Source organism: Neopsephotus bourkii, unplaced genomic scaffold (assembly GCF_033783945.1).
Source record: "Neopsephotus bourkii isolate Nb327-2 ecotype Australia unplaced genomic scaffold, CSIRO-AGI_Nbou_v1 NB_463, whole genome shotgun sequence".
NCBI lineage: Eukaryota > Metazoa > Chordata > Aves > Psittaciformes > Psittacidae > Neopsephotus > Neopsephotus bourkii.
The window spans coordinates 1,201,352-1,222,476 of NW_026900965.1; the positions used below are offsets into that span (position 1 = coordinate 1,201,352).

The window sequence follows — 21,125 nt, forward strand, 5'->3', positions numbered from 1 at the left end:
GACAGTGGAGGAGTTAGCCACCATCGCCTCCCCCCTTCCCCATCACCCCAAACCCTGAGGCCAGTCCTACACTGACAAGAACTCACTACGCCGACTCCAACATCGACCAGGGCACAACTTCACTACAGGGAGAGGGCTTAAAAAAAACTAAACACTTCAAGTATGTACTTTTATAGTGATTTAAGGTCTCTTCCCCCTGCTGCTGCTGCACTGGGTGGTGTTTAGCAACCTACGTCCACGCTAGGGAGAAGAACAGCGCAAGCGATGGCGGGCCTAACGCGAGGGGAGAGGGGAGCGAGGGGAAGGGGGAAGGAAGGTGGTTGGTGCTGGTTGGAGTCAAGTTGCTCAAGGAACGGGCACCACACGCATGGTGTTGGTGTAGCCGGAGCCAGGGCGCCAGCCCGTCAGCACAATGACCAGGTCACCGCTCTTGAAGAACCCACGTGCTTTGCCTAGGAGAGAACAGAGCAAGGGGTCAGGGCTTGCAACATCACATCACAGCACCCACCCTACAGAGGGACACCCAAGTTGATATCAAAGCCCCATCACTGCCCACCCCTCTGTTTTGGGCTCTGTTGGGACAAGGAGCTGAGAATTCCACGGCACAGAACTGGGAGAACAGGAAAGGAGCCACCCTGCTCTGCGCTTCTCATCCTTCAGGACAAGCATCATGTTAAAGCCAACCCTGTTTTCTGCCAGAACCCATTCTAAGGCAGCCGTGCCAACCCTGCCGGCCTATTTCTCAAGCGGATGTGGCTGCACTCATGCAACTGCCATCCCGTTTCCCAAACGGACACCGTTACCACACAGGCAAAAAGCTCCTCTCCCTTTGTCACCGGTCCCCACTAGTACCCCCAAAAGCACCTTTGGGGCTCAGGACCCCCATGTCCCAACCTGCCTGATCCCTCACTCACCAACATTCATGCCCAGGTTGACGCGGAGGTCCACGTCCTCAGCCCAGGCGTCCAGGGCTGGCTCTTTGCAGAGGACAGGGAAGATGCCGCGGTAGAGGTGTGCCTGGCGCGCGGTCTGGTCATTGCGGGTCACCGCGATGATGGGAGCCCGCGGGCGGTACCGGGACACGAGGTGCGCAGACCTGTAAGGACAACAGAGGGTGAAGCACCACGCCACAGGCACAGGGGGAGCCCGTGTACAGCCACAACAGCACAAGCAGCAGCCAGGTTTGCCCACTGAACTCCACACACCCCTGCAGGGATCAGAGGATGACCCACGGGAGATGCTGACAAGAGCCAAGCTCACCAAACCAGCTGGATGCTCCTCTGAATTCCCAGTTTGGAAGCTGGGCAGGCCAGCACCCTTGGCAGTGGTGACCATCATCTTGCCTCCGCGTTTAAAGCGCCATCTGGGTGTTTTGGTCCCGAAAACAAGCATGTATTTGTCTCCGTTGCTATGTTAAGGTGGCGAGGTGCCATTTATTCCGGCCTCTGCAAGCAGCCCTTGGCATCTCAATGGGGGTCCCTGCAAGCTCCCTCTGCTTTAAGGAGCTCCTGCTTCACAGGATGGGAAGAGCCTGCACTGCAGCCATTTGCCTCCCAGCCACGTTCACCTGCTGAAGGCAGCTCCTCCACACAGAGCTCTGCTCTTGCACCCAACAGGAAGCAAATGCCACCGAGGCCAAACTTTAGAGTGGAACTTTGGGCCTTAAAACACCTAGAAGAGGAAGCAGCACACCCTGGGTGGGGACTGCAGCTTCCTTTTCCCCGGGCACTGCAAATGGAGATGGAAACTGCAGTATTTACAGCTCCATCTTTCCAACAAAGCACATCAGGACCTCCACGAGCTTTTGCAGCCTCATGTAGTGGAGCCAAGCTCAGAAGATTCAGGTCTGCTGCTCAAAGCAGGCAGTGGGAGCCTGCTGGAAGCCCCCAGACACACAGGCCAGCTCTTAAGACAATCCTTCCCACGCTGCCCAAGAAGCCCCCCAGCAGCTCTAGGACATGCAGGTACTCAAGGGCTGTAACCGAATCCACAGCTAAAAACATTCAGAGTTCTACTCTCTTTAGACAGGTCAAGCGTGAGGTGGAACCTTTCACAAGGAACATCACGAGCATGAGGGTGTCCAGACTCGCTGTTACAGTCACTCCTCGTTTCAGCAGGAAGCAGCTGCTTCAAACCATTGGAAGCTGTAAATTTAGGTGAAGGATTCACTGATGGTCCAGATCTTCAGGCAGACTGTGCATCTAATCACATCTCTGCTGCTGCACTGTTCTCCTTCGGTCCAAATCCAGTGCAAGCAATTCCAGAAGCAGTATGAGACTTATGGTCGGACGTGCTTTGGGAATGGGCAGCCTAATTCCTCTAGAGAGAAAAGCTGACCAGCTCCAGCTCCCTTTCCATTGCTGGAAAAGTGAGTCTCTGCTCACACTGTGGGATGGAAATCCCAGACTCTAATGGTCCCAGCGTATCAATGTTGCTGTCACGCACCCGCAGCAAAGGCACTGAGCTCATCTGTGAGCACAGGCAGCACATGGCTGGTGGTGCCTGCCTGGTCAGCGAGGTTAACACAGGCAGGGGCATGAGGAAGAGGAGATTTCCAACACTCTGTTTCCCTCCCTAACAATCCTAAGCAGTCCCTCTTCGCCCCTCAGGCTCGGGTCAGCAGGGGACCAAGAATTTGGATGCTACTATGAAAGGCCAAGGCCTTGATTTAAATAAATAAATAAATGAAATGGATTCTGCGTCCACTGAACGTGTTACATCAAGGATTTCTTGCCAAGAAATGTGAACGGAAGCTGCACCACTGATTTTCCCTTGACTCTTCCAGCCAGCGCTGCTGGCAGAGATGCCATTCCCAGCTGGAAGGGGAGGCAGGGTTTGGTGCCGATGCCACGCTGGCAGAGGCAGGCGGGGGAACTTGGAGGTTCTCTACGTGCAGATGTTCCAGATGTGTGCCCATCTCCAGGGAACCAGCACTGCAGCACGGAGCCGGGCTCTCGGTCACTGCCAAAGCCCGGCTTCACCACTATGGCTCTCCTTTCAAAGCCATCTTTATGCGAGTCTCCTTCCCCCACCCTGTCACAAGGTTGGCTTGACCTGGGGGGACCTGTCACCTCCTACCTTCCGGACTTGGTGAGGACAATAATGGCCCCGCTGCAGCACTTGAAGGACGCTTCCACAGCGCCAACAGCAGCGGCCTCCGTGGGATCACAGTTGAGGGACGTCAGCCGACGCAGCTCCTCAAACAACTGCCTGTGAAAGATGGCGGCTTCGGCCTCCCGGGCAATCTATAAGAGCAACACGCGTTCGGGAAGACAACACAAGGCTCACGTCAGGCGCTCCGGGCAGCAGGGCGAGGTGCTCCATCACGAGGTGCCACACAAACACCATTAGCTTTGACACAGGAGTTGCCACTCAGAGAGCCCAATTATCTGGGGCAGTGCCGCAACACGCGGGCACCCAAACAGCACATGGCTGGTGAGCGAGGAACCAGCTGGTCCTCAAGGTTTCTTTGCCAAACTGGTGGCACCTCCGGAGTCACCTCACCCTGCCGAGCCCACACTCGGTGACATTCATGCCAACTGCCAGGCACTCTCGCTCTGCTCCTGCCTACGGAGTCCCTCCCTGTCACAGAGAAGTCAGCTCAGACCACAGCAGTTGCACAAGGCTGATAGGGCGGCAGCGAACCGCTTGCTAAGCATTGGCAGTGCTAAAAGGGAGCGTGTTTGTATTCATGGCACCAAGCCCCCTCTCTGAGCCCTACCTGCCAGACTCGGTCAGAACTATCAGGGCTGGAGCTAAGCACTTAAAAGAGGCCTCCACTGCGCCTACTGCCATGGCATCAGCAGGGTCTCTGTTGTTAACATTGAGGCGTAAAATCTCTTCGAACAGCTGACGATGGAACATTGCGGCCTCAGCCTCACGAGCGATCTGCAGCCCCGAGCAGGAGCCACGGAGGAGGAGAGAGGAAAGAAAAGGAGGGAAGATACACCAGAGGAACATGAGATCACATTAATTGCCTTAATTGTCACAGTAATGCATGCAAGAGGATATTAAAGGTCAAGCTGTGAAGCTCTTCTTGGCTCTCAGGTTGGGAGTTTGCTGAACACAACCCAGTAACACCACAGCCGCGCTGGCTGCTCCACCACATCACTGAACTGGCGGGCAGTGGTCATGGGGCCAGCATTCCATAGGTGGCATTCCTGCTGTATTTTGGAGTCCTTTCAGCGCAGGCAAACACTGACTGCTTTTCAAGGAGCAGAGCAAGCCAGCTCAGAGTCAGAGCGCTTTGTTGCAGCTGCTTATTACTTCCTTCAGTGTTACTTCTCATGCCATCTACCAGCCCTCTGATGGTCCTGCCCACAGCTCCTCAAGGGGAAACCTCTGTAGCTCCATGTCTCCTTCCCAATACCCACCCAGCAGCACACAGCGCTGCTGGAACAGTCTTCATGGAGCCAACAAACCATCAGTGTGCTTTCAACATCACCCTGAATTTGGGAGACTGTGTCTCTCAGCTTCATCAGATTTAGTTTAGCTCGAGAGCCAGTAAAGACTTAGTTTAACCTGAGAGCCAATAAAGTTTCACCTCCAAGTGCTATAACAACTGCTCTTTTGGCAATAGAGAAATAAAAATAGGAACAAGTCTTCCTTATAGGGTTGTCACAACACGTTGGGGTGTTTTGTGCAGTGCCAGACAAGGTAAGGAAGCACATCTAAGGGCTTGCTGTTCAGACTAAGCATTCGCCACAGGTCCAGCAACCTGTTCATCCTCATGTTTAAAGACAATTCTCATCTCAGAAGGCTGCATTAGCCCCTGACAACCCAATAAAGAAGGCTTGCGGAGATCAGAAAAGCATGCAAAGGTTCATCATCTTTTTGGGACAACTCCATCCAGTTGTTGCTTTAGAAACTGAGCAGCCACTCCACAAAGCATGACGAGTTATATTTGAGCAGAAAGTGCCATTAGAGTAAATGGCTTTGTCATTAGACCCCTTCCAAATATCAGTTTTGCTATTCTAATGTTAATTAATTGCTTTACATGATGCCAGGAATGATCCCTCTTCCACAGATATCAGTTTAAGCCAAAGTAGTTAAGTATCTTATGTCTAAAAATACCAGGACACATGTGACAGGCAGGAACAGCAGCCCAGTCCTTAACTCCACACCACCACTGCCATTACTCACACAGAAATGGCCAGAGGGGTTCCAGCTGTTACATGTGCAGAGGTACCCGGGTGGAGGTGGGAGAGAGGAAAATAGCAGCTATCTAAACCTCAGTCCTGTCAGACAGCATGGCCAGGGCGGCATCTGAGGAATGCGGAGTGGAATTGGAAGGAATCCCACTCCCACAAGCAGAGAACAGCCTGCCCAGTGTTTGGAAGCTTGCTACTAGAGGCACAGGGTATTTTTGTCACAGAGGTGCCAGGTACTGAAGAGCAAACTTGTTTCCATGAGGACAGTGAAAAGGGATCACTGTGGAGGCCCAGGAAAGCTGCTGGGACAGGGATGGACAGGTCAGGTCTCTTCGAGAGGTGCAGGGATACCACACAGAGCAGACCCTGACCTGAGAGCCCCCGTTCACTGTCTACCCCTCACTACAGAGGGAGCTTTACCTGGCATACTCCAGTAGCAGCACTGGGTAAGTACATAAACCCAAACTGACCCCAGTTTCGGGCCAGGGAATGCATAGAGGGGCCGCTCTTCACCAGAGCTCTCTCCCTGCTGTGACCACTTGGCCATTGCCAATGGAAATATTCAGCTGCTCTGGCCATGCTGCAGATGTTCAGCCCATGGTTACCCAGGGCACTACTGCTGGGGCTCCTCTCAACTAACACCAAGCCAGTCAGCTCAGATGAAAGGGGCTGTGCTTCTACCATCGCAGAGTTGGCACCCTGCTGCCTGGGCCATGCTATGTTAAACAAAGTCAATCTGTATTTACTCTTCAGTGTTTCTCCAGAGGCCTGGCAGAGCAACACCACAGTTCCCAGGTCTGCAGCAAGAGGGAAGCACATGCAATGGATCCTGAGCTCAGGGTACAGGTACAATACAACCTGCTGAGCCTAGGAATTAATGCCAGAATGGAACCCCAGATAGAAGGCTTCCTGCAGCAGGTTTCCAAGTCTTGGTAGAAAGTCAGCCCTTGTGATTTAGGAGGTGAAAACTGAGGGAGAACCTTTCAGTTGCATCGTTAGTGTTCAGCCTGTAAACCAGCAGTTACTGGTTACATGAAGTCATATATTGCATTTTCCACTCCAAAAACCCCCAACACACATATTGCCCAGATAAAAGATTACTTCCATAATGCACTGCAAACAAACACTAGCTGAGTTGATTCATCTCTAAAGCCTGAATTGCACATGAAACTGGTGGGAGTTAGCACTGCTGCAAGTCACAGCACTGGTAACTGAGGAGAAGCAACACTTGGACACTCATCAGCTTTCCATCAGCCGCAGCGCGAGCTGGGTGAAGTCGAAGCAGAGCAGAGGTTTCTGGCAGTTCAGGCATGGAAAACCACGGTGCTGTTGGTACTCATGCAACACACCCCAACCCTGAGCACACCAGTGCTGCAAACCGGGCTCAGGAGCCTCCCCTGCCCCCAGAGCCAGCCCACACCTTTCATTATCTACAGATAAACCACTTAAGCGGCTCCTCGACCTTGGAGAAGTTTAAGGCATTTAATATGCCACAACAAACAGGGCATTTGGAGAAACTCACACCAAGGTAATGGCAACCCCCTTCTTTACCCTAGCCTAAAGAATTAAGTGTGAGAAATGTGAAGTTTAGATTCTGGAGCACTGCAGTGCAGTTCTCAGCTCTGCCTGGCCATGCCTGGGAGCACACAAAATGAGGTTTTTCAGGCCCTCAGGACCACACTAGATAAAGAAACATTCACAGCATGAAGAAACAGCCTCAAGCTGCACTAGGGGAGGTTTAGACTGGAGATTAGAAACAATTTCTGCCCCAGAGGGTGCTCATGCATTGGAACAGGCTGCCCAGGGCAGGGCTGTAGTCACCGTCCCTGCAAGTGTTCACACCCTGTGTACATGAGGCCCTCAGTGCCATGGGTTAGTGGTGGCCTTGGCAGTGCTGGGAACGGTTGGACTAGATGAGCTTAAAGGGCTTTTTAACCCAGCTCATTCCATTACTTTGGGCTGTGAGGTGCTGCCACCAAGCCTGAGCCACATGTAGATGTCCAGGTGCCTGGCTCAGGTGGAAGATGGGAGCACTGGAGGACTGCTCCCAGGAGCCAAGGCAGTACTCACAGCGTGCTGCATGCGCACAGCCTCCAGCGGGTAGTCTCCCTTGGCAGTCTCTCCGGAGAGCATGATGCAGTCAGCTCCATCCAAGACAGCATTAGCAACATCACTGCCCTCAGCGCGGGTCGGGCGAGGCTTCTTGATCATGCTTTCCAGCATCTGGAAAAGAGGAAAGCCAAAGGAATCAAGACACGGCAGAAGGAAGCTGCTGCTTTTTCACCAGTGCACTTCAGTGTACTTTATATATAGGGCAGAAGACAGAGCGCAGCTTGAGGAGTTCTACCCTGCGCAGAGGAACCAGTTTTGAATTAAAGCATCTTCCTGCAAGACAAATCAACTCATTTAATTTTGTTTCTCTTCCTCATTCACTCCTTTTCCAGGGGCATTTAACCCACACAACACCACAGACCCAATACTCCTGCTTTCCAATTGAACTTTCCAGCACAGGGCTTGGCCCAAGGAACTCTGAGCTCTCTAGAAGCTGAATCCAGCCCCATGTTCCCAAATTAGTACCTACGGGGCTGTTTCTTTCATCTAGGAAAAGGAGAACAGCGAGGTCATGCACCAACTAAAGTCACCTTCATCCAATGCAAGATTTCAAGCTCTTTAACATGTCATCTCGGAACAGCTGCCACCTGCCTCCTAAGCATTTGCTCTGAGGAGAGCAGCAAACAACAGGTTTCACAAGAAAAAGCTCTTCCTTCTCATTAGCTCTTCCTGCCCCCTGCTCCCAGCAGCCAGGGTCCCTCCACACGCCCCAGCCTGGCCTGCTCTTCTGTCTTGCCCAAGTGGCTCAGCTTTCCCCAGCTGCAGCTCACCACTGGGCAAACGCCACTCATGAAACACCACCCGAGGCTGCGCTTCAGCTGCAACACAGGAAGAGGAAGGAGCACACACCACTGCGACACACAGCCCTGCCTGGTGGCTACAGTTCAGAGACAGCTTGTGCTTTCGCAGCCTATGCACAGAGCAAGTGCAGCCAGGAAACCAGTCTCCCCAGTGACTGACTGCTGTGCACACATGGCATCTACTGGAACCAGTGAAGCTGAGCACCAGCTCTCCTTCTCCCACTCCCAGAATAATGAGGGGATGGATCCTTCCCTCAGTTCCTTCTGATGCTGCAGTGTGGGCACATCTTCCCAAGTGTTCTGTTAGACACAGATGTGCTGCTACAAGATGCCAAGGCAAAAGCACACGCCATCTTCTTCCCCAGAATTTCGTTATTCAGCCCAAAAGGCTCACAATGCCTTCAAGGGGTGAAACCTTCAGCAGCCACACCAGAGGTCTTGTAACCTTGCTGGTGAAGATCTCGAACATCTTTAAAGCAGCACCTCAAGCTATGAGCAAACCCTCTTTGCCCTAGGCATCTCACTCTAGTGAACAGTCACACCATGAAAGTTACTGACATTCAGACCCTGTGTTCCCATTGCATTTCCAGTACCTGAGTGGCACAGATGACGGGCTTACCAGCCCTGTTGCAGCGCCCAATCATCATCTTCTGGGCAAGGAAGACCTTTTCAGCAGGGATCTCGATGCCCAGGTCACCACGGGCCACCATGATGCCATCACTGGCCTCCAGGATCTCATCAAACCTGACAACAAGAGAAGAGGTTTGTTACCCCATGTGCTGTGCGGAACACCTCCTGTTCTCCCCTCCATGCCATTCCAGTATCCTGGAATGCCAAGGCAGGAGGAAGAAAACCAAAACCAAATCACAACACGTATCAAATGCCACATCAAACTTCCTAAAAACTCACCTGCGCACACCCTCATGGTTCTCAATCTTGCTGATGATCTTGATGTTCTTTCCCTTTTCCCCTAGCACGTTCCTGACAGCATGGACATCAGCAGCTTTGCGGATGAAGGAAGCAAACACTATATCCACATTCTGCTCCACGCCGAATTTTAAGTCCTGGATATCCTTCTGAGAGACTGCAGGCAGGTCGACAGCGGCACCAGGCAGGTTCACTCCCTTCTTGCTGCCCAGCATGCCACCGTTCTCCACCTCCGTCATAACGTAGTCCTTGCCTGAAAGGGATGTGTTCCTACAGTCAGTGCTTACCAGAAGCTCCCACACCACCTCCCTGCCCCAAAGCACAGGGCCAGTAGCGACCACACACGATAGAAGAAAGCACATCATCTGTCTCTTCAGAGCATTTATATAACACACAAGATTGCAATTTACCCATGGCAGCACAACAGACTGACCTAAAACCACTCTTGCGCTGCTCTTGGAGAAGATGCTCTTTGTTCCATGCAGGAAGTTGGGACTAACTCTCCCAAAAAAGCTACCATGCTGCCCTTGTGCACACACATGTCCTATCCTGTCATTCCAAACTGAGACCCTGAAAGCCTCACCTCCATCTCCCTACACTCCAGGATTTGAGGCAACACCTTGAGGCTGGAGTGGTTTAGGCAGCACTACAAAGGACTAATCCCCACCCCTACACTACCAGTTAAAGCCAGTCCTGTCTCTAATCACAAAACTCAGGGTCTATACTATAAAACTAGCTAAATCCTGCATAAAAGTATAAATTACCCCCACTGAACAGCCTTTGATCATGAGCACTGTATATCCCTTCCACACATACATCGCTGAAAAGGGGGTTCAGATGACAGTCCAGTGAAACCAGATGAAGCTTTTGTACACTTGCTACACTTGAGGTAGAAAACATTGTGTTCAAATTCTCACTGTGGCATTAACACCCATTTACTCATTGAATCATACCATAGAATGGTTTCGATTAGAAGGGTCCTTAAAGCTCACCCAGTTCCAACCCCTGCCACAGGCAGGGACCCCTTCCACTGGAGCAGCTTGCTCCAAGCCCCTGTGTCCAACCTGGCCTTGAGCACTGCCAGGGATGGGGCAGCCACAGCTTCTCTGGGCACCCTGTGCCAGCGCCTCAGCACCCTCACAGGGAAGAGCTTCTGCCTAAGAGCTCAGCTCAGTCTCCCCTCGGGCAGGTTCAAGCCATTCCCCTTGGCCTGTCCCTACAGGCCCTTGTCCCCAGCCCCTCTCCAGGTTTCCTGCAGCCCCTTTAGGCACTGGAGCTGCTCTAAGGTCTCCCCTTCAGGAGCCTTCTCTTCTCCAGGCTGAAGAACCCAAACTCTGTCAGCCTGTCCTTCAATACCCAACTGCAAACAAAAAAAGCAGTTACCAGAAGGAAAGCACAAATATGTTCAGAGGCAAAACCAGACAGGCAGAGCTGTTGCTACCCACCTCTCTCCTTAACCAGCAAGGAAATCAGACCATCATCCACGTAGATTTTGCTGCCAACTTCTACGACCTTGGTGAGGTTCTTGTAGTCCAACCACAGGACGTTCTCGTCGCATTTCTCCATGAAGGCATCATCCAGGGTGACTTTGAGCGATGAACCTTTCTTCAGCTCCACTTCTGCTGTGCCACTCTGCGTGTCAAAACATGCAAAAGCACTAAAAACCAGCACGCAACCACCTCCCAGCCAGCACCTGATCATCCAGACCTGGGTACATGGCTCATTACCTTGGCCCCAGAGACATTTTTCATTTGGGAAGGCCACAGGCATACCAGGGTGCCCAGGCTCACATGGTGAGTAAGACAGGGAGAAAAGGCAGAAAGAGCAACTTACTCCCTTAATGAGTCCAGTTCGGATTTCAGGTCCCTTGGTATCCAGTGCAATAGCCACAGGTCTGTAGGTGATGGGATCAGAAGCAAAGCTCTCTGTAGCTTCTCGCACATTCTTGATTGTGCCCTCATGATACTGGTGAGGAAAGAGATGGAAACGTTCAGGCCGTTTCTACACCAACACTTATGAAAGGTATCATTACACACCCCAAAAGCTGCCCCAGACAAAAGCTCTGCTCTTGCACCACATTCAATTTTAGTTGTAGCTTGAGAGTTTAATTCAGACTGAGCCTCCAGAGAAGCAGTGCATGAGGATACAGTGGCCTTCCCCACATGGAAGTGGAGCCCAGCACTTATATGGTTGTGCCTTCACTGGCCCCACTTGTAATCCCAGAAAGACAACTCCAGCAGACAGCCCAGGCAGTTAATTTTTCATCAGGACACACACTTGCCATCTTAAGATGGCCCACGAACCAACAGGCCTTTAGGAAGAACGCTTCCAGAAGCTCTACCCCAGTGCTGACTGCCCATAGCCTTCTTCATGACCCCTCTTATCAGTCCCACATGTGAGCAGACAGACAAGGTTTTTTTTAGGACTCTTAAGCTTCAACTTCCCCTGAAGATAAAGGATTTGCTGAGAGCACGTTATCTACTGAAGTATTTTGAGACCCAAAGCAATCACAGCCGGAAGTTCAAGATACCCGCACCACGCACCCAACTTCCCAACTTCCACACATGCAAAAGCATTTTGTCCAGACAGCCAGTTCCGTGGGGAAACTCCCATCCAAACCAGCTCAAACAAGCTTCAGATGACCAGCAGATCAGTTTACCTTACTTGCTTAAACAACATAAAGAGATAACCTTGACTGCAGATTGTATGACACTTGACAGACTTTTGTAGATAAGAAATACCCTTTCCCCTCTGATTGCCCGACCAGCAGCTTTTGCTCTGACTCACCTGAAAGCACTCTGCTCCCCTCATGCCAGTCACCTGCCTTGACATGAGGCCTGCACACCCACTTCACGATCACAGGGATAGTATCCCAGCACCAGGAAGGCAGGGCCAGAAAACGCTGTTCTAAAGTTCATGTGTGTGCCCTCAGCCATAGATACACTGCAATAGCTAATCTAGAGCAGGAAGTGTGATTTAGTTTTATTGATTGAGGGGGAACGTTGAGACTGAGAAGACCCCAACCCTTCCACACACCACAGTCTAGGTGTGTGCAGTTCAGAAACCCTGCCTGAACAGTGCCATCGTGTTTACCTGGTCCCAGCCTCCTGGGATTTTTACTTCTTATGTTGATAACAAGGAATAACTTGCTCCTAGGAATCTGGCTTCCTCCAGGGTTACATATGCAGAACAAGAATGTGGGCAGAGCTGGAAGTGAAAGCCATTTTCTTCTATATAAAAAGCTTGCAGCCAGGTGCTAAAGCCATTCTGTTAAAATTGAAGCCCTGTTAAATGCTTTGGGCAGACACAAGAATTGAGAAGAACTGAAGCACTTGCAATGGATGAAAACCCTTTGGGGCTTCACTAGAAACTGGGAAGTTTTGGAGGAACCAGGAGGAGACTCAAACTTAAGACTGGGTACAGCCAACAGCCAAACAGAAGGTGACAGCAAGACCAGACTCTGCTGTAGCCTCACCTCATCTGTATGAACTGTACAAATAGAGCTCACCCAAAGCAGAAAGCCACAGTCCCTGTGCTCAACCTCAGGAAACAAGTGTTCAAAGCACAGCAGCAGCTCCGCTGGGCAAGAATGGTGTGAGTTTAAGCACTGGCCACCAACTGGCTCCCTGAGGAGCCAAGAGACCCCAGCACCCCCCAGCTGCAGGGTGCCACTGCGAGGGGCAGAGTTACTCCACACTCCTCTTTCTCCCGGTGGATTCTAACTGCAGGCTGTGCACTGACACTACCCCAGGGTCTTTAGTTGAGCTCTGATGGTTTTGCAGTTAAGCACCAGACCTTTCCATTCTGACAGCGCCCTGTGGCCTTTAAAGGCCACGAGGGTGAGAGGCCAAGCTGTTACACCCCAGGAGGCTCACGGTTCAGTAAGTAAAGCCACCTACAGCTGCTACTGGCTACCGCCTGACATTTTGAATGCTGGAGGGCAGCCAGGGTAAAAACAGCTCAGCAGAAAGGCTCAGGGTGCCATTCCAAGCAACCTGGAACGGGATCCTCACCTCCTCCAGTATCACTGAGCATCTATTTATACCAGTAAGGGCTCGTCTGCCCCAAACAGTGTTGATTTCTTTTGACCTTATTCCCATATGCTCACTGCACCACCTCCCCAGCATCACAGTGCTAACCTCATGACTGCCAGGAGCCTCACCAGAGCAGGTTGACTGAGCAAGGCCAGGAGTTCAATTCTTTCAACTAAGCACGGTAATTACTTCAAATCACTAACAATTTTCTTTTGAGACAAGGTTATTCATTGATCTGCTTGCAAAACCCCCAGCAATGAAGCAAGACGAGCAACTGGTAGTTCTGTGATCCTCTGAACAGCAGGAGAGGGATAAATGCTGCTGCCTTCTGACTTTCTTAACTGACAACCAGGAGCTTTGTACAGGGAATGGCAGGACATGAGGAAGAACAGAAGGGTTTCACGGCAGGCAATGAAGTTGGGACTGAAGTGTCAAATATCAGTTACCTGGCTTCCTGGCACAGAGAAGGGAGTGGAACCAGTCTGAACTGCTTTCAAAACTTAACTGTTATCAGCGATTACACAGGCTCAATAAGCACAACCAGCATGCTTCCCCCTAAGGTTCACCTTCCCACACCAAGACTAGTCTGGGCTGAGCTGGATTTCCCTCTTCTGTGAGAGAGTCAGCAGACACATGGTCCAGTCAGGCCTTATCAGCTCAGACCCGCCCTTACCTCATGAGTGCCGTGAGAGAAGTTGAGGCGGGCAACGTTCATCCCAGATTTAATCATTTCTTTCAGCTTCTCCACCGAGCGGGAGGCTGGGCCTAGGAGGAAGAATCACAGACAGGTTTAGGTTTCAACAGGACACCAAAAGCTCACCTAGTTCCAGCCCCCTGCCATGGGCAGGAGCACCTTCCACTAGAGCAGCCCTATCTAACCTGGCCTTGAACACTGCCAGGGATGGGGCAGCCACAGCTTCTCTGGGCACCCTGTACCAGTGCCATGCCACACTCACAGGGAAAGATTTCTTCCATTATATCTAATCTCAATCTCCCCTCTATCAGTTTAAACCCATTCCCCCTTGTCCTGTCATTACATGCCCTGAAGCACCTGAAGCTTGAATATTAACTGCAAAAATCATGAGATAACCCCCTCACAACAGGCTGCTTCATGTGGAACAGAAAAGGTTCAATGGATACAGACTCACCCAGCACTGAAGCAGATCATATCTGCAGCAGCAAAGGCTGTTTTAACTTGCCTTGAGAAGCTCAGCAGAGCCTAAGCAGTCCTGAGCTCCACAGCTACTGGATTCATTCCTAGCAATAACATGGGTCAGGCAGACATGGGAAAACCATGTTCTTTCAGCACACAAGTTCAGCCCTGGCAAGCGATGAAAGCTTCTCCCAATTTCCCTAACAAGTTTCACCACACAGGGCTTCCCAGCTACAATCCTAGCTAGGAATCACCTACCGATGGTGCAGATGATGCCCGTGTTCCTCGCGATGGTTGGCTCTGAGTCAATGTCCAAGCGGCACATGTGCTCCAGGAAGGTGTCAGCCATGGCAGCATGCAGCTGCTGGGTCTGGATGAAAGCAGTCCCTGCATCGTGGTGCTTCGACATTGTTGCTGGAATCCTGTGTCTGGAAGAGAAGAAAGTGGTGCCAGGTTTAGGAATCACCCAGACTGGCTCATCAAGCAGAGACACCAACACACCCACGTGATGAATATGGAGGTAACAAGCAGGCTGCTACTGGGTCAAGCTATCTTTATGTTCCTACTTGAGAGTCTTAGATACAGGCAAGACATACTTCTATTTCCATGTCATCCCCCACATACACCACCCAAAGCTCACCTGCCTTCTATGCAGATGTTCCCTTCATAGCTTCTCTTCATTGCCAGTCTTCCCTTGGAGCTACACAACGCAACAAAATTCAAGCACTTGAGTGCACAGGCAGAGACTCTGCCTCCTCCCTCCCAGCTCTCAAGTCATTTCTCCTACAGGCCTCCAGTGCACATCCCATTGCAACCAGGGAGCGGGACAGCGCGGCGCAAGCACGACTGTAGACACTCTTACACAGGCAATCTTCTGCTGAGGAGCACCTAATCATGGCAATGATTAACTCCCATCCTTTAAGCCTGTGCCAGCAAGTAGACTTGGGCTGATTAAACACAATACCTTGGCAGAGAACACAAAGACTGAAGATCTAATACACTCACAGACTCTTCAGGTGAGGATGCTGCAGGTCTGCCCCGTTCCCTGCACTACCCCTCACCCAGAGGGGCAGCAAACCACCACATTTAAAACTGCTCACTTTTCTCAATGTTTGGATGAAAACAGCAACTCTCTGCACTCAGGCTGCTTGCCTCTACAGGACTAGAGTACCCCCACAACAAAAGAACAGCCTGCAATCCCAGGAGGAACCTGAACTGAAGCTTAACTGTCCACTAGGATGGGAGGAGGCCCGTTCCCAGTAGCACTGGTGCCCCTGGGCATTCCTAATGGCTCACTTTTGGCCACCATAGTCCCTGTGCTCTCAAGCAGCAGTGGCAGCTAAAAGCTGTCTGTCCTCTTCGACCCGCCCAGGCGAGACTGCTGACTTTCCAAGAGCCTCTGGTAAGACCGATGTAAGGTGGTGGCTGCCGGCATGGGCACATCACCAGCTCTGACTTCAAACAACACTTCCACTACAAACACCAGCCCCTGGGCACACAGGGGATATTCAAAGCAGGCTGCTCTTTCAGCATAAGCTGCCTTCACCTAGAAGACAGACCTTTAGTGTGGTGCTCATGGAAACAGGCTGCAGTGCAGGTTTGTCCTGCCTGCCCCAAGCAGACATAAAACCCCCCCCGTAACTCACAAACCAGTGTTAACTGCACACATCAGCCAGCTCAGAGCATTCAGGTTAGAAACAGAGGCACTAATATCCCCGAAAGCCTCGTCAGAGATGGAAGTCCCATCTCTGAGGCACAGGCAGGAGATGCCCTGCCAGCCTGCCATGTGCCTGCCCATGCCAACGCTCCTCCCCTCCCCACGTACGTGCGGATCCTCTCGCAGGCAGCCCTGACTCACCATCGCCCCGCTCCCATGCGGCACAAAGGAGCCAGGGCAGCGAAAACCATAATTTGTCCTGGCAAAACCTCTTTTCCCTCAGCCCTGCCAGAAGCTGCTGATTCACCGGAGTCACAACAAGAAAGTCTGCCCACATAAAAAGCCAGAGAAAGTCCCATTATTATAGGAAAAGCCGCTGCTCGCCCTGAAACATTGTGTTTTAGCCCTCTAACACTTGCTGCTGCATCCTCTGACACCTGCAGAGCAGCACAAGCCTCTCCAGATGCCAAAATCAACAAGCCTCTGCTGGGAAATCACTTCCACAGAGGCAAGTGGGTCTGCACAGCCTCTGGGAATGAGGGATATGAAACAACAGGACCCCAAGCTGGAAACTGCACCCAGAGCATGACTGGGGAGGGTTTAAAATAGGCAATGTGAGCTCTCATGGAAAAACCCCACCAACTCGAGTCATTTGCAAATATAATTTTAACCCCCCTAAAGTCCTTGTAAGTACATAAAGGGAAGTGAGTTCCCAGCCAGAACCCCCTTCATGAGCACTTCAGTGCGCTCAGGAAAGTCAATCAGAGACACCATGACCTTGTCCAGGGGGGAGAGCACAAACACAGCAGCCGGAAAGTATTCCAGACCCGGGTGGCTGCAGCACCGTGCCACACTAACAACAACCTTTGCTTTCTAACATTTCCTCCTGCCTCCCACTATCCTGTATCTACAAAGCACCGACTGAGCTCTCCTGGAGGGAGCAGGCTGACAAATATAACAGGAATGTCTGGCATTTCCCACTATGCCAGGTTTGGGGTTTTCTTTATTCAAAAGGAGCTCGGACTTTCAAGGACGCCTGAAGACACAGAGCGCTCAGTCTGCGCTGGGTAATGAAGGGGGTAAGCAATATCCTACAGTCTGAATGCTTCCAGCACCAAATAAATGTGAATTCCTTCCTCGAGGAATAACCATTAAACCCCCACGTTTATTACTTGGGCTGCCTGGGCTTTAAGCAAGATGTCTGGTACCTCCCTGGCTCTTGAATGTTCTAGAAAGAGCTCATGTGAGGGCAGAGAGCTGTTCTGCAGTAGTGAGGTGACTAACTCCAGCCAGCTCATCCTGCAGTCCAGAGGCTCCGAAATCACTGCACCTCCTGATCAGATCTGCCCAGGGGGATGGAGAAAGGAGCAGAAGCAGCAGCAATCCCCACCCTGGGCCAAGTCTCTGCTGTTACTGGTGACAGAGGGAAGCGGAAACTGCAGCAAGGACTAGCCCCAGGCAGCACCACCGTTAACCATCGCCACGCCAGAGATGTTCCTGCCTGTGAATGTTGCAGGCAGGCTCATGGCGGGTGATGATTTGGGTTTTATTGGTCAGCCTCACTTACACAACCTCACTGACGCTGCACAACAAGGCTGCTCATGCCCAGTGTCCCTGGCCAGAGGCAGGAATGGTTTGAGTTAGCACTCACATGAGAGACGGGCAGGGTTATGAAACTGGGCAAGCCTTCAGATTCCCTAAAAGCAGCCCAGAAAAACATCAGATTTGCTCACTGGAGAAACTGAAGTCTCTCAACAACAGAAAAACACAGCTCTGTGCCAAGGCAGGCTTTGATGCAGCCTGTCACCCCTCTTACAGAGAGGGAGGCAACAGCTCTTCCCTTGCAGGAGGTAGTGTTGCACTGTTACACAAGATGGCCACCCCAAAGCCATCTCCTTTTTGCAAGGCTGGACAGGACCCAGCAGCCACCACCTGCTCCCAGTTGGTGTATGCTCTCCCCAGCACTGAACTGCAGCTCCGCTGGGGAGGGTCCCACAGCAGTCACTGCACAGTGGCAATGGAGATGCCTCTGTAGCCTCTTGGAGTTATGGAGCTGGGAGGGTCAGGACAACATCAGCACTTTCCTGCGTGCAGAGGGATAAGCCTTGCCTTAGCTCAGCCTGCCTGCCATTCCCTGAGGGCAAAGATATAAAGGAAATTTAGTAAGAAAAATTAAGCGAGTTGAAGTGAGAAGCACAAGGTGTTTGCGACTAAAAAGACTTATCTCGAGGGTATCCATAGTGTGGGCACACACACCGATCTAACCTTGAAGGTGCTGCTCTGACAAAGGACAAGGAGACTTCCAGCCTGGCCCCAGGCCAACAGAAACCACCTAGCTGCCTCCAGGAAGCTGTAAAGAAATCCTGTTTGCATTATAAAAGGAAGTCTTACGGTGGGTTTTCCATCTGAATAACTCTAGATGGAGGTCTAGATCCCTGTGCCGCATCCCTGAGGGATGGGGGTCTGCTGCGCGCCTGGGCGGCAGCGCCAAGGTACTGCAGCCCCATTCCCTACGTGCCACCATCCATCACCGCGCTGCAGCGGCCCCAGCACCTCCTTCCCCCTGGGAGGAGAAGGAGATAAAAGGCCCAGCACGTGGTGCAGCCAGCCCGGGAAACGGCTTATTCCTCTCGAATTACCAGTTTAGTGTGCAGAAAGGGAATTAACGCCGGCAGTGGATCACTCCAATAAACTGGGCTTATCAGGAAATGGATGGCTTGGGGCAGATAAAGAAATAGGCAGTCATGGAAAACGCAGGCCACAGTCTCCACAAGCTCTTTATCTAGTGAAAGTGAAGTTTCTTGGATAGGTTTTGCAAGCAAAAGACCGCACTGCAAACACGTGGCTCACAGCAGAGCTTCCTGCCTCGCCTTTGCTAACAACGCATGGCTTGGAAACAGGTTGGCACTGGCATGAGCCACGAGGCCAGCAAACTTCACTGCTCTACATTACCCTAAATTCTGCTTTATAAATGGGATGTCAAGCATAAAATTATCTGCTGTGGGCTGATTTTTTGCACTGAAACCCTCGAGTTTCCCAAGAGGTAGCTGGGTAACTGAAAAACCTCTTTGTCATCCAACCTTCAGGCCAAAGCAGGTCAGGCTTAGCAGCAGCCCTTCGAAGGAGGGGGGCAGCCGGGAAGTTAAGGCATTAACATCACAAAAACCTCCGAAAAGCAGTGATTTCTCTTAACCTGGGAGCCGCTGATAACTAGCTGTCTTATCAGAACAAAGCAGGGGTTTAGAGGCTGCCGTATACTTTTACGAGTGCGAGGAGACATTCCGAGGTTGCCACTCTGCCGATAAAAAGCACTATTCATGCCTGCAAAGAAGGTTTCAACACGTTTTAAAGGTTTTCACAGTTCACGGGACTGTCCAAATCAATCGGACGTGTTAAAGCAGGCATAATTACGGGAGATGATTAATGCTAAAGGGGCCATCTCTTGCGGAGGAAGAGAGGGAGGGATAAAGAGGCTGCAGCATCGCTGTGAGTCCAGCGAGCCGTACGCTGATTTAAGCTGATGCCCTTCAGAGTCGGCTCTTACGTGAGCGCCGGCACGGGGTTGACGAGGGGGGGGGGGAAGGGGGAGATGAGGGGGAAGCCGGCATAGCGCTCCGCTCCCGCTCCATCTGACTCAGCCTGCCATAAGACTCCGGTCCAGCCGCGGCCACCAGGAAGGCGGCCGGGATGTTGCAACCGGAGCCCCAGGCTCCACCTCACAGCATCGCTGCGGGACACACGCGGTCCCCGCCACCCCCTGCCCCGGTACACGCCGCAGGGACCGACCCCAAACCCCCCCCCGGGGCGGCGGGACTGGGATGCTCCGGGCGGGCGGGACTCGGCCGCGGCGCCACGTGCTCGGCGCCGCGAGACCCCCGCATGCGCGCACCACCACACCCCCCCCCACCCCAACCCAACCGCCGCCTGAAGGAGACCCTCGCCCAACGGCGGGAACGGGGGTGATGATGATGGCGGCGGAGGAAGGTGCTGCGGAGGGCACCGCCACCCGCTCGCCGCCGCCCGCTGCCCCGCAGGCCGCCGTTACCTGCTGCAGCCCGGCCTCGCCCCACGCCCGTCCGCTCCGAAAGCCGCCGCTCCTCTGCGCACCGCCCCGCCGCCTCGCCAAGGTGTCCCGGGCGCCGCAGCACCGCCCCGTGCCCCCCCAACGGATCCCTCCGCCGACCGCCCCTGGGGCGGGAGGAGGCGGGGCGGCGGGACTCCTTTCTCCGGCGGATGCACACGGCTCTCAAAAACGCTACAGCCGCAACACGCAGCCGGAGCGTGGCCGCCGCCTTAAAGGCGCCGCGCCTCGCCTCATGCCGCTGCTCTTAAAGGCGCCGCGCCCCGCACTGCTCTCAGCACCCCACCCGCTGCGGGGCGCTGGTGGGCCCAAGGGGTTGGGGCTGCCGCCCCTCTCTCCGTGCGGGCAGCGGTGATGAGCGTTTGGGGTTGCGATGGGCCATCCTGAGCCTCGGAACTCCCCAGCCCGAGGAATGGGGAATCATAGAATGGTTTGGGTTGGAAAGGACCTTAAGATCATCCAGTTCCAACCCCCTGCCATGGGCAGGGACACCTCGCACTAAACCAGGTGAACCCCGGCTCTGCCCAGCCTGGCCTTGAACACTGCCAGGGACAGAGCATAGTGGGGCCCTGATCATGGGGACACTGAGCTGGGGACACAGAGATGGGAGCATGGGGACATCAGGCTGGAGGGGACTCTGGGCTGGGGACCCTGTGATGACACCCTGGGGACACAGTGTGGGGCACCCTGTGTCAGGGCCATGGGGAACCTGCGCTGGGGACACTGAGGATCCCATGCTGGAGGCATTGGGGATCCTGCCCCAGGACCATGGGGAACCTTTGCTGGGGACACTGGGGACCCATCACAGCCCTTCTGCACTGGTGGGGACATGTCACTGACATGGGGACCTGCCACGCAGACCCCCTGTGGGGACACTGTGCCATCCATGTAGGGAGCCAGAGTGGTCACTCTGTTCTGGGACCGTAGGGACCTCATACTGGGGACACTGGAAACCCCGTGCTGTGCTATGGGAACACTGCACCAGCCCTATGGGGACCCAAAATGGCCGCCCTGTGCTGGGACCATGTGCACCCTGTACTGGGGATGATGGGGACTCTGTGGGTGCCCCATGCCAGCCATGTGGGGACCCAAACTGATCACCCCATGTTGGAACTATGAGGATCCTGCACTGGAGACACTGGGGATCCTGTCCTAAGGACACTAGGGACCCTGGCCTAAGTTGTGGGCACCCCAGGCCAGCCATGTGGGGA

At 53.0% G+C, this 21,125-nt stretch overlaps 1 protein-coding gene across 3 annotated transcripts; it reads right to left on the minus strand.

The window, feature by feature from the left end:
* Nucleotides 1-155: 155 nt before the first annotated feature.
* On the minus strand, nt 156-19,985 carry PKM (pyruvate kinase M1/2). Of its 3 annotated transcripts, none has more exons than XM_061349942.1 (11): nt 19,879-19,985; nt 14,435-14,604; nt 13,697-13,788; nt 10,823-10,954; nt 10,435-10,621; nt 8,972-9,242; nt 8,656-8,806; nt 7,221-7,373; nt 3,722-3,888; nt 915-1,096; nt 156-452 (listed from the first exon to the last, which is right to left on the minus strand). In XM_061349942.1, the coding sequence occupies exons 2-11, from the start codon at nt 14,583-14,585 to the stop codon at nt 346-348; spliced, it is 1,593 nt and encodes a 530-aa protein (XP_061205926.1). In that variant the 5' UTR covers nt 14,586-14,604; nt 19,879-19,985; the 3' UTR covers nt 156-345. The 3 variants fall into 3 exon arrangements, with proteins under 3 accessions (XP_061205926.1, XP_061205925.1, XP_061205924.1); XM_061349941.1 differs by lacking the exons at nt 3,722-3,888; nt 19,879-19,985 and adding exons at nt 3,079-3,245; nt 14,817-14,876; XM_061349940.1 differs by lacking the exon at nt 19,879-19,985 and adding an exon at nt 14,817-14,876.
* Between the last annotated feature and the right edge of the window lie 1,140 nt (nt 19,986-21,125).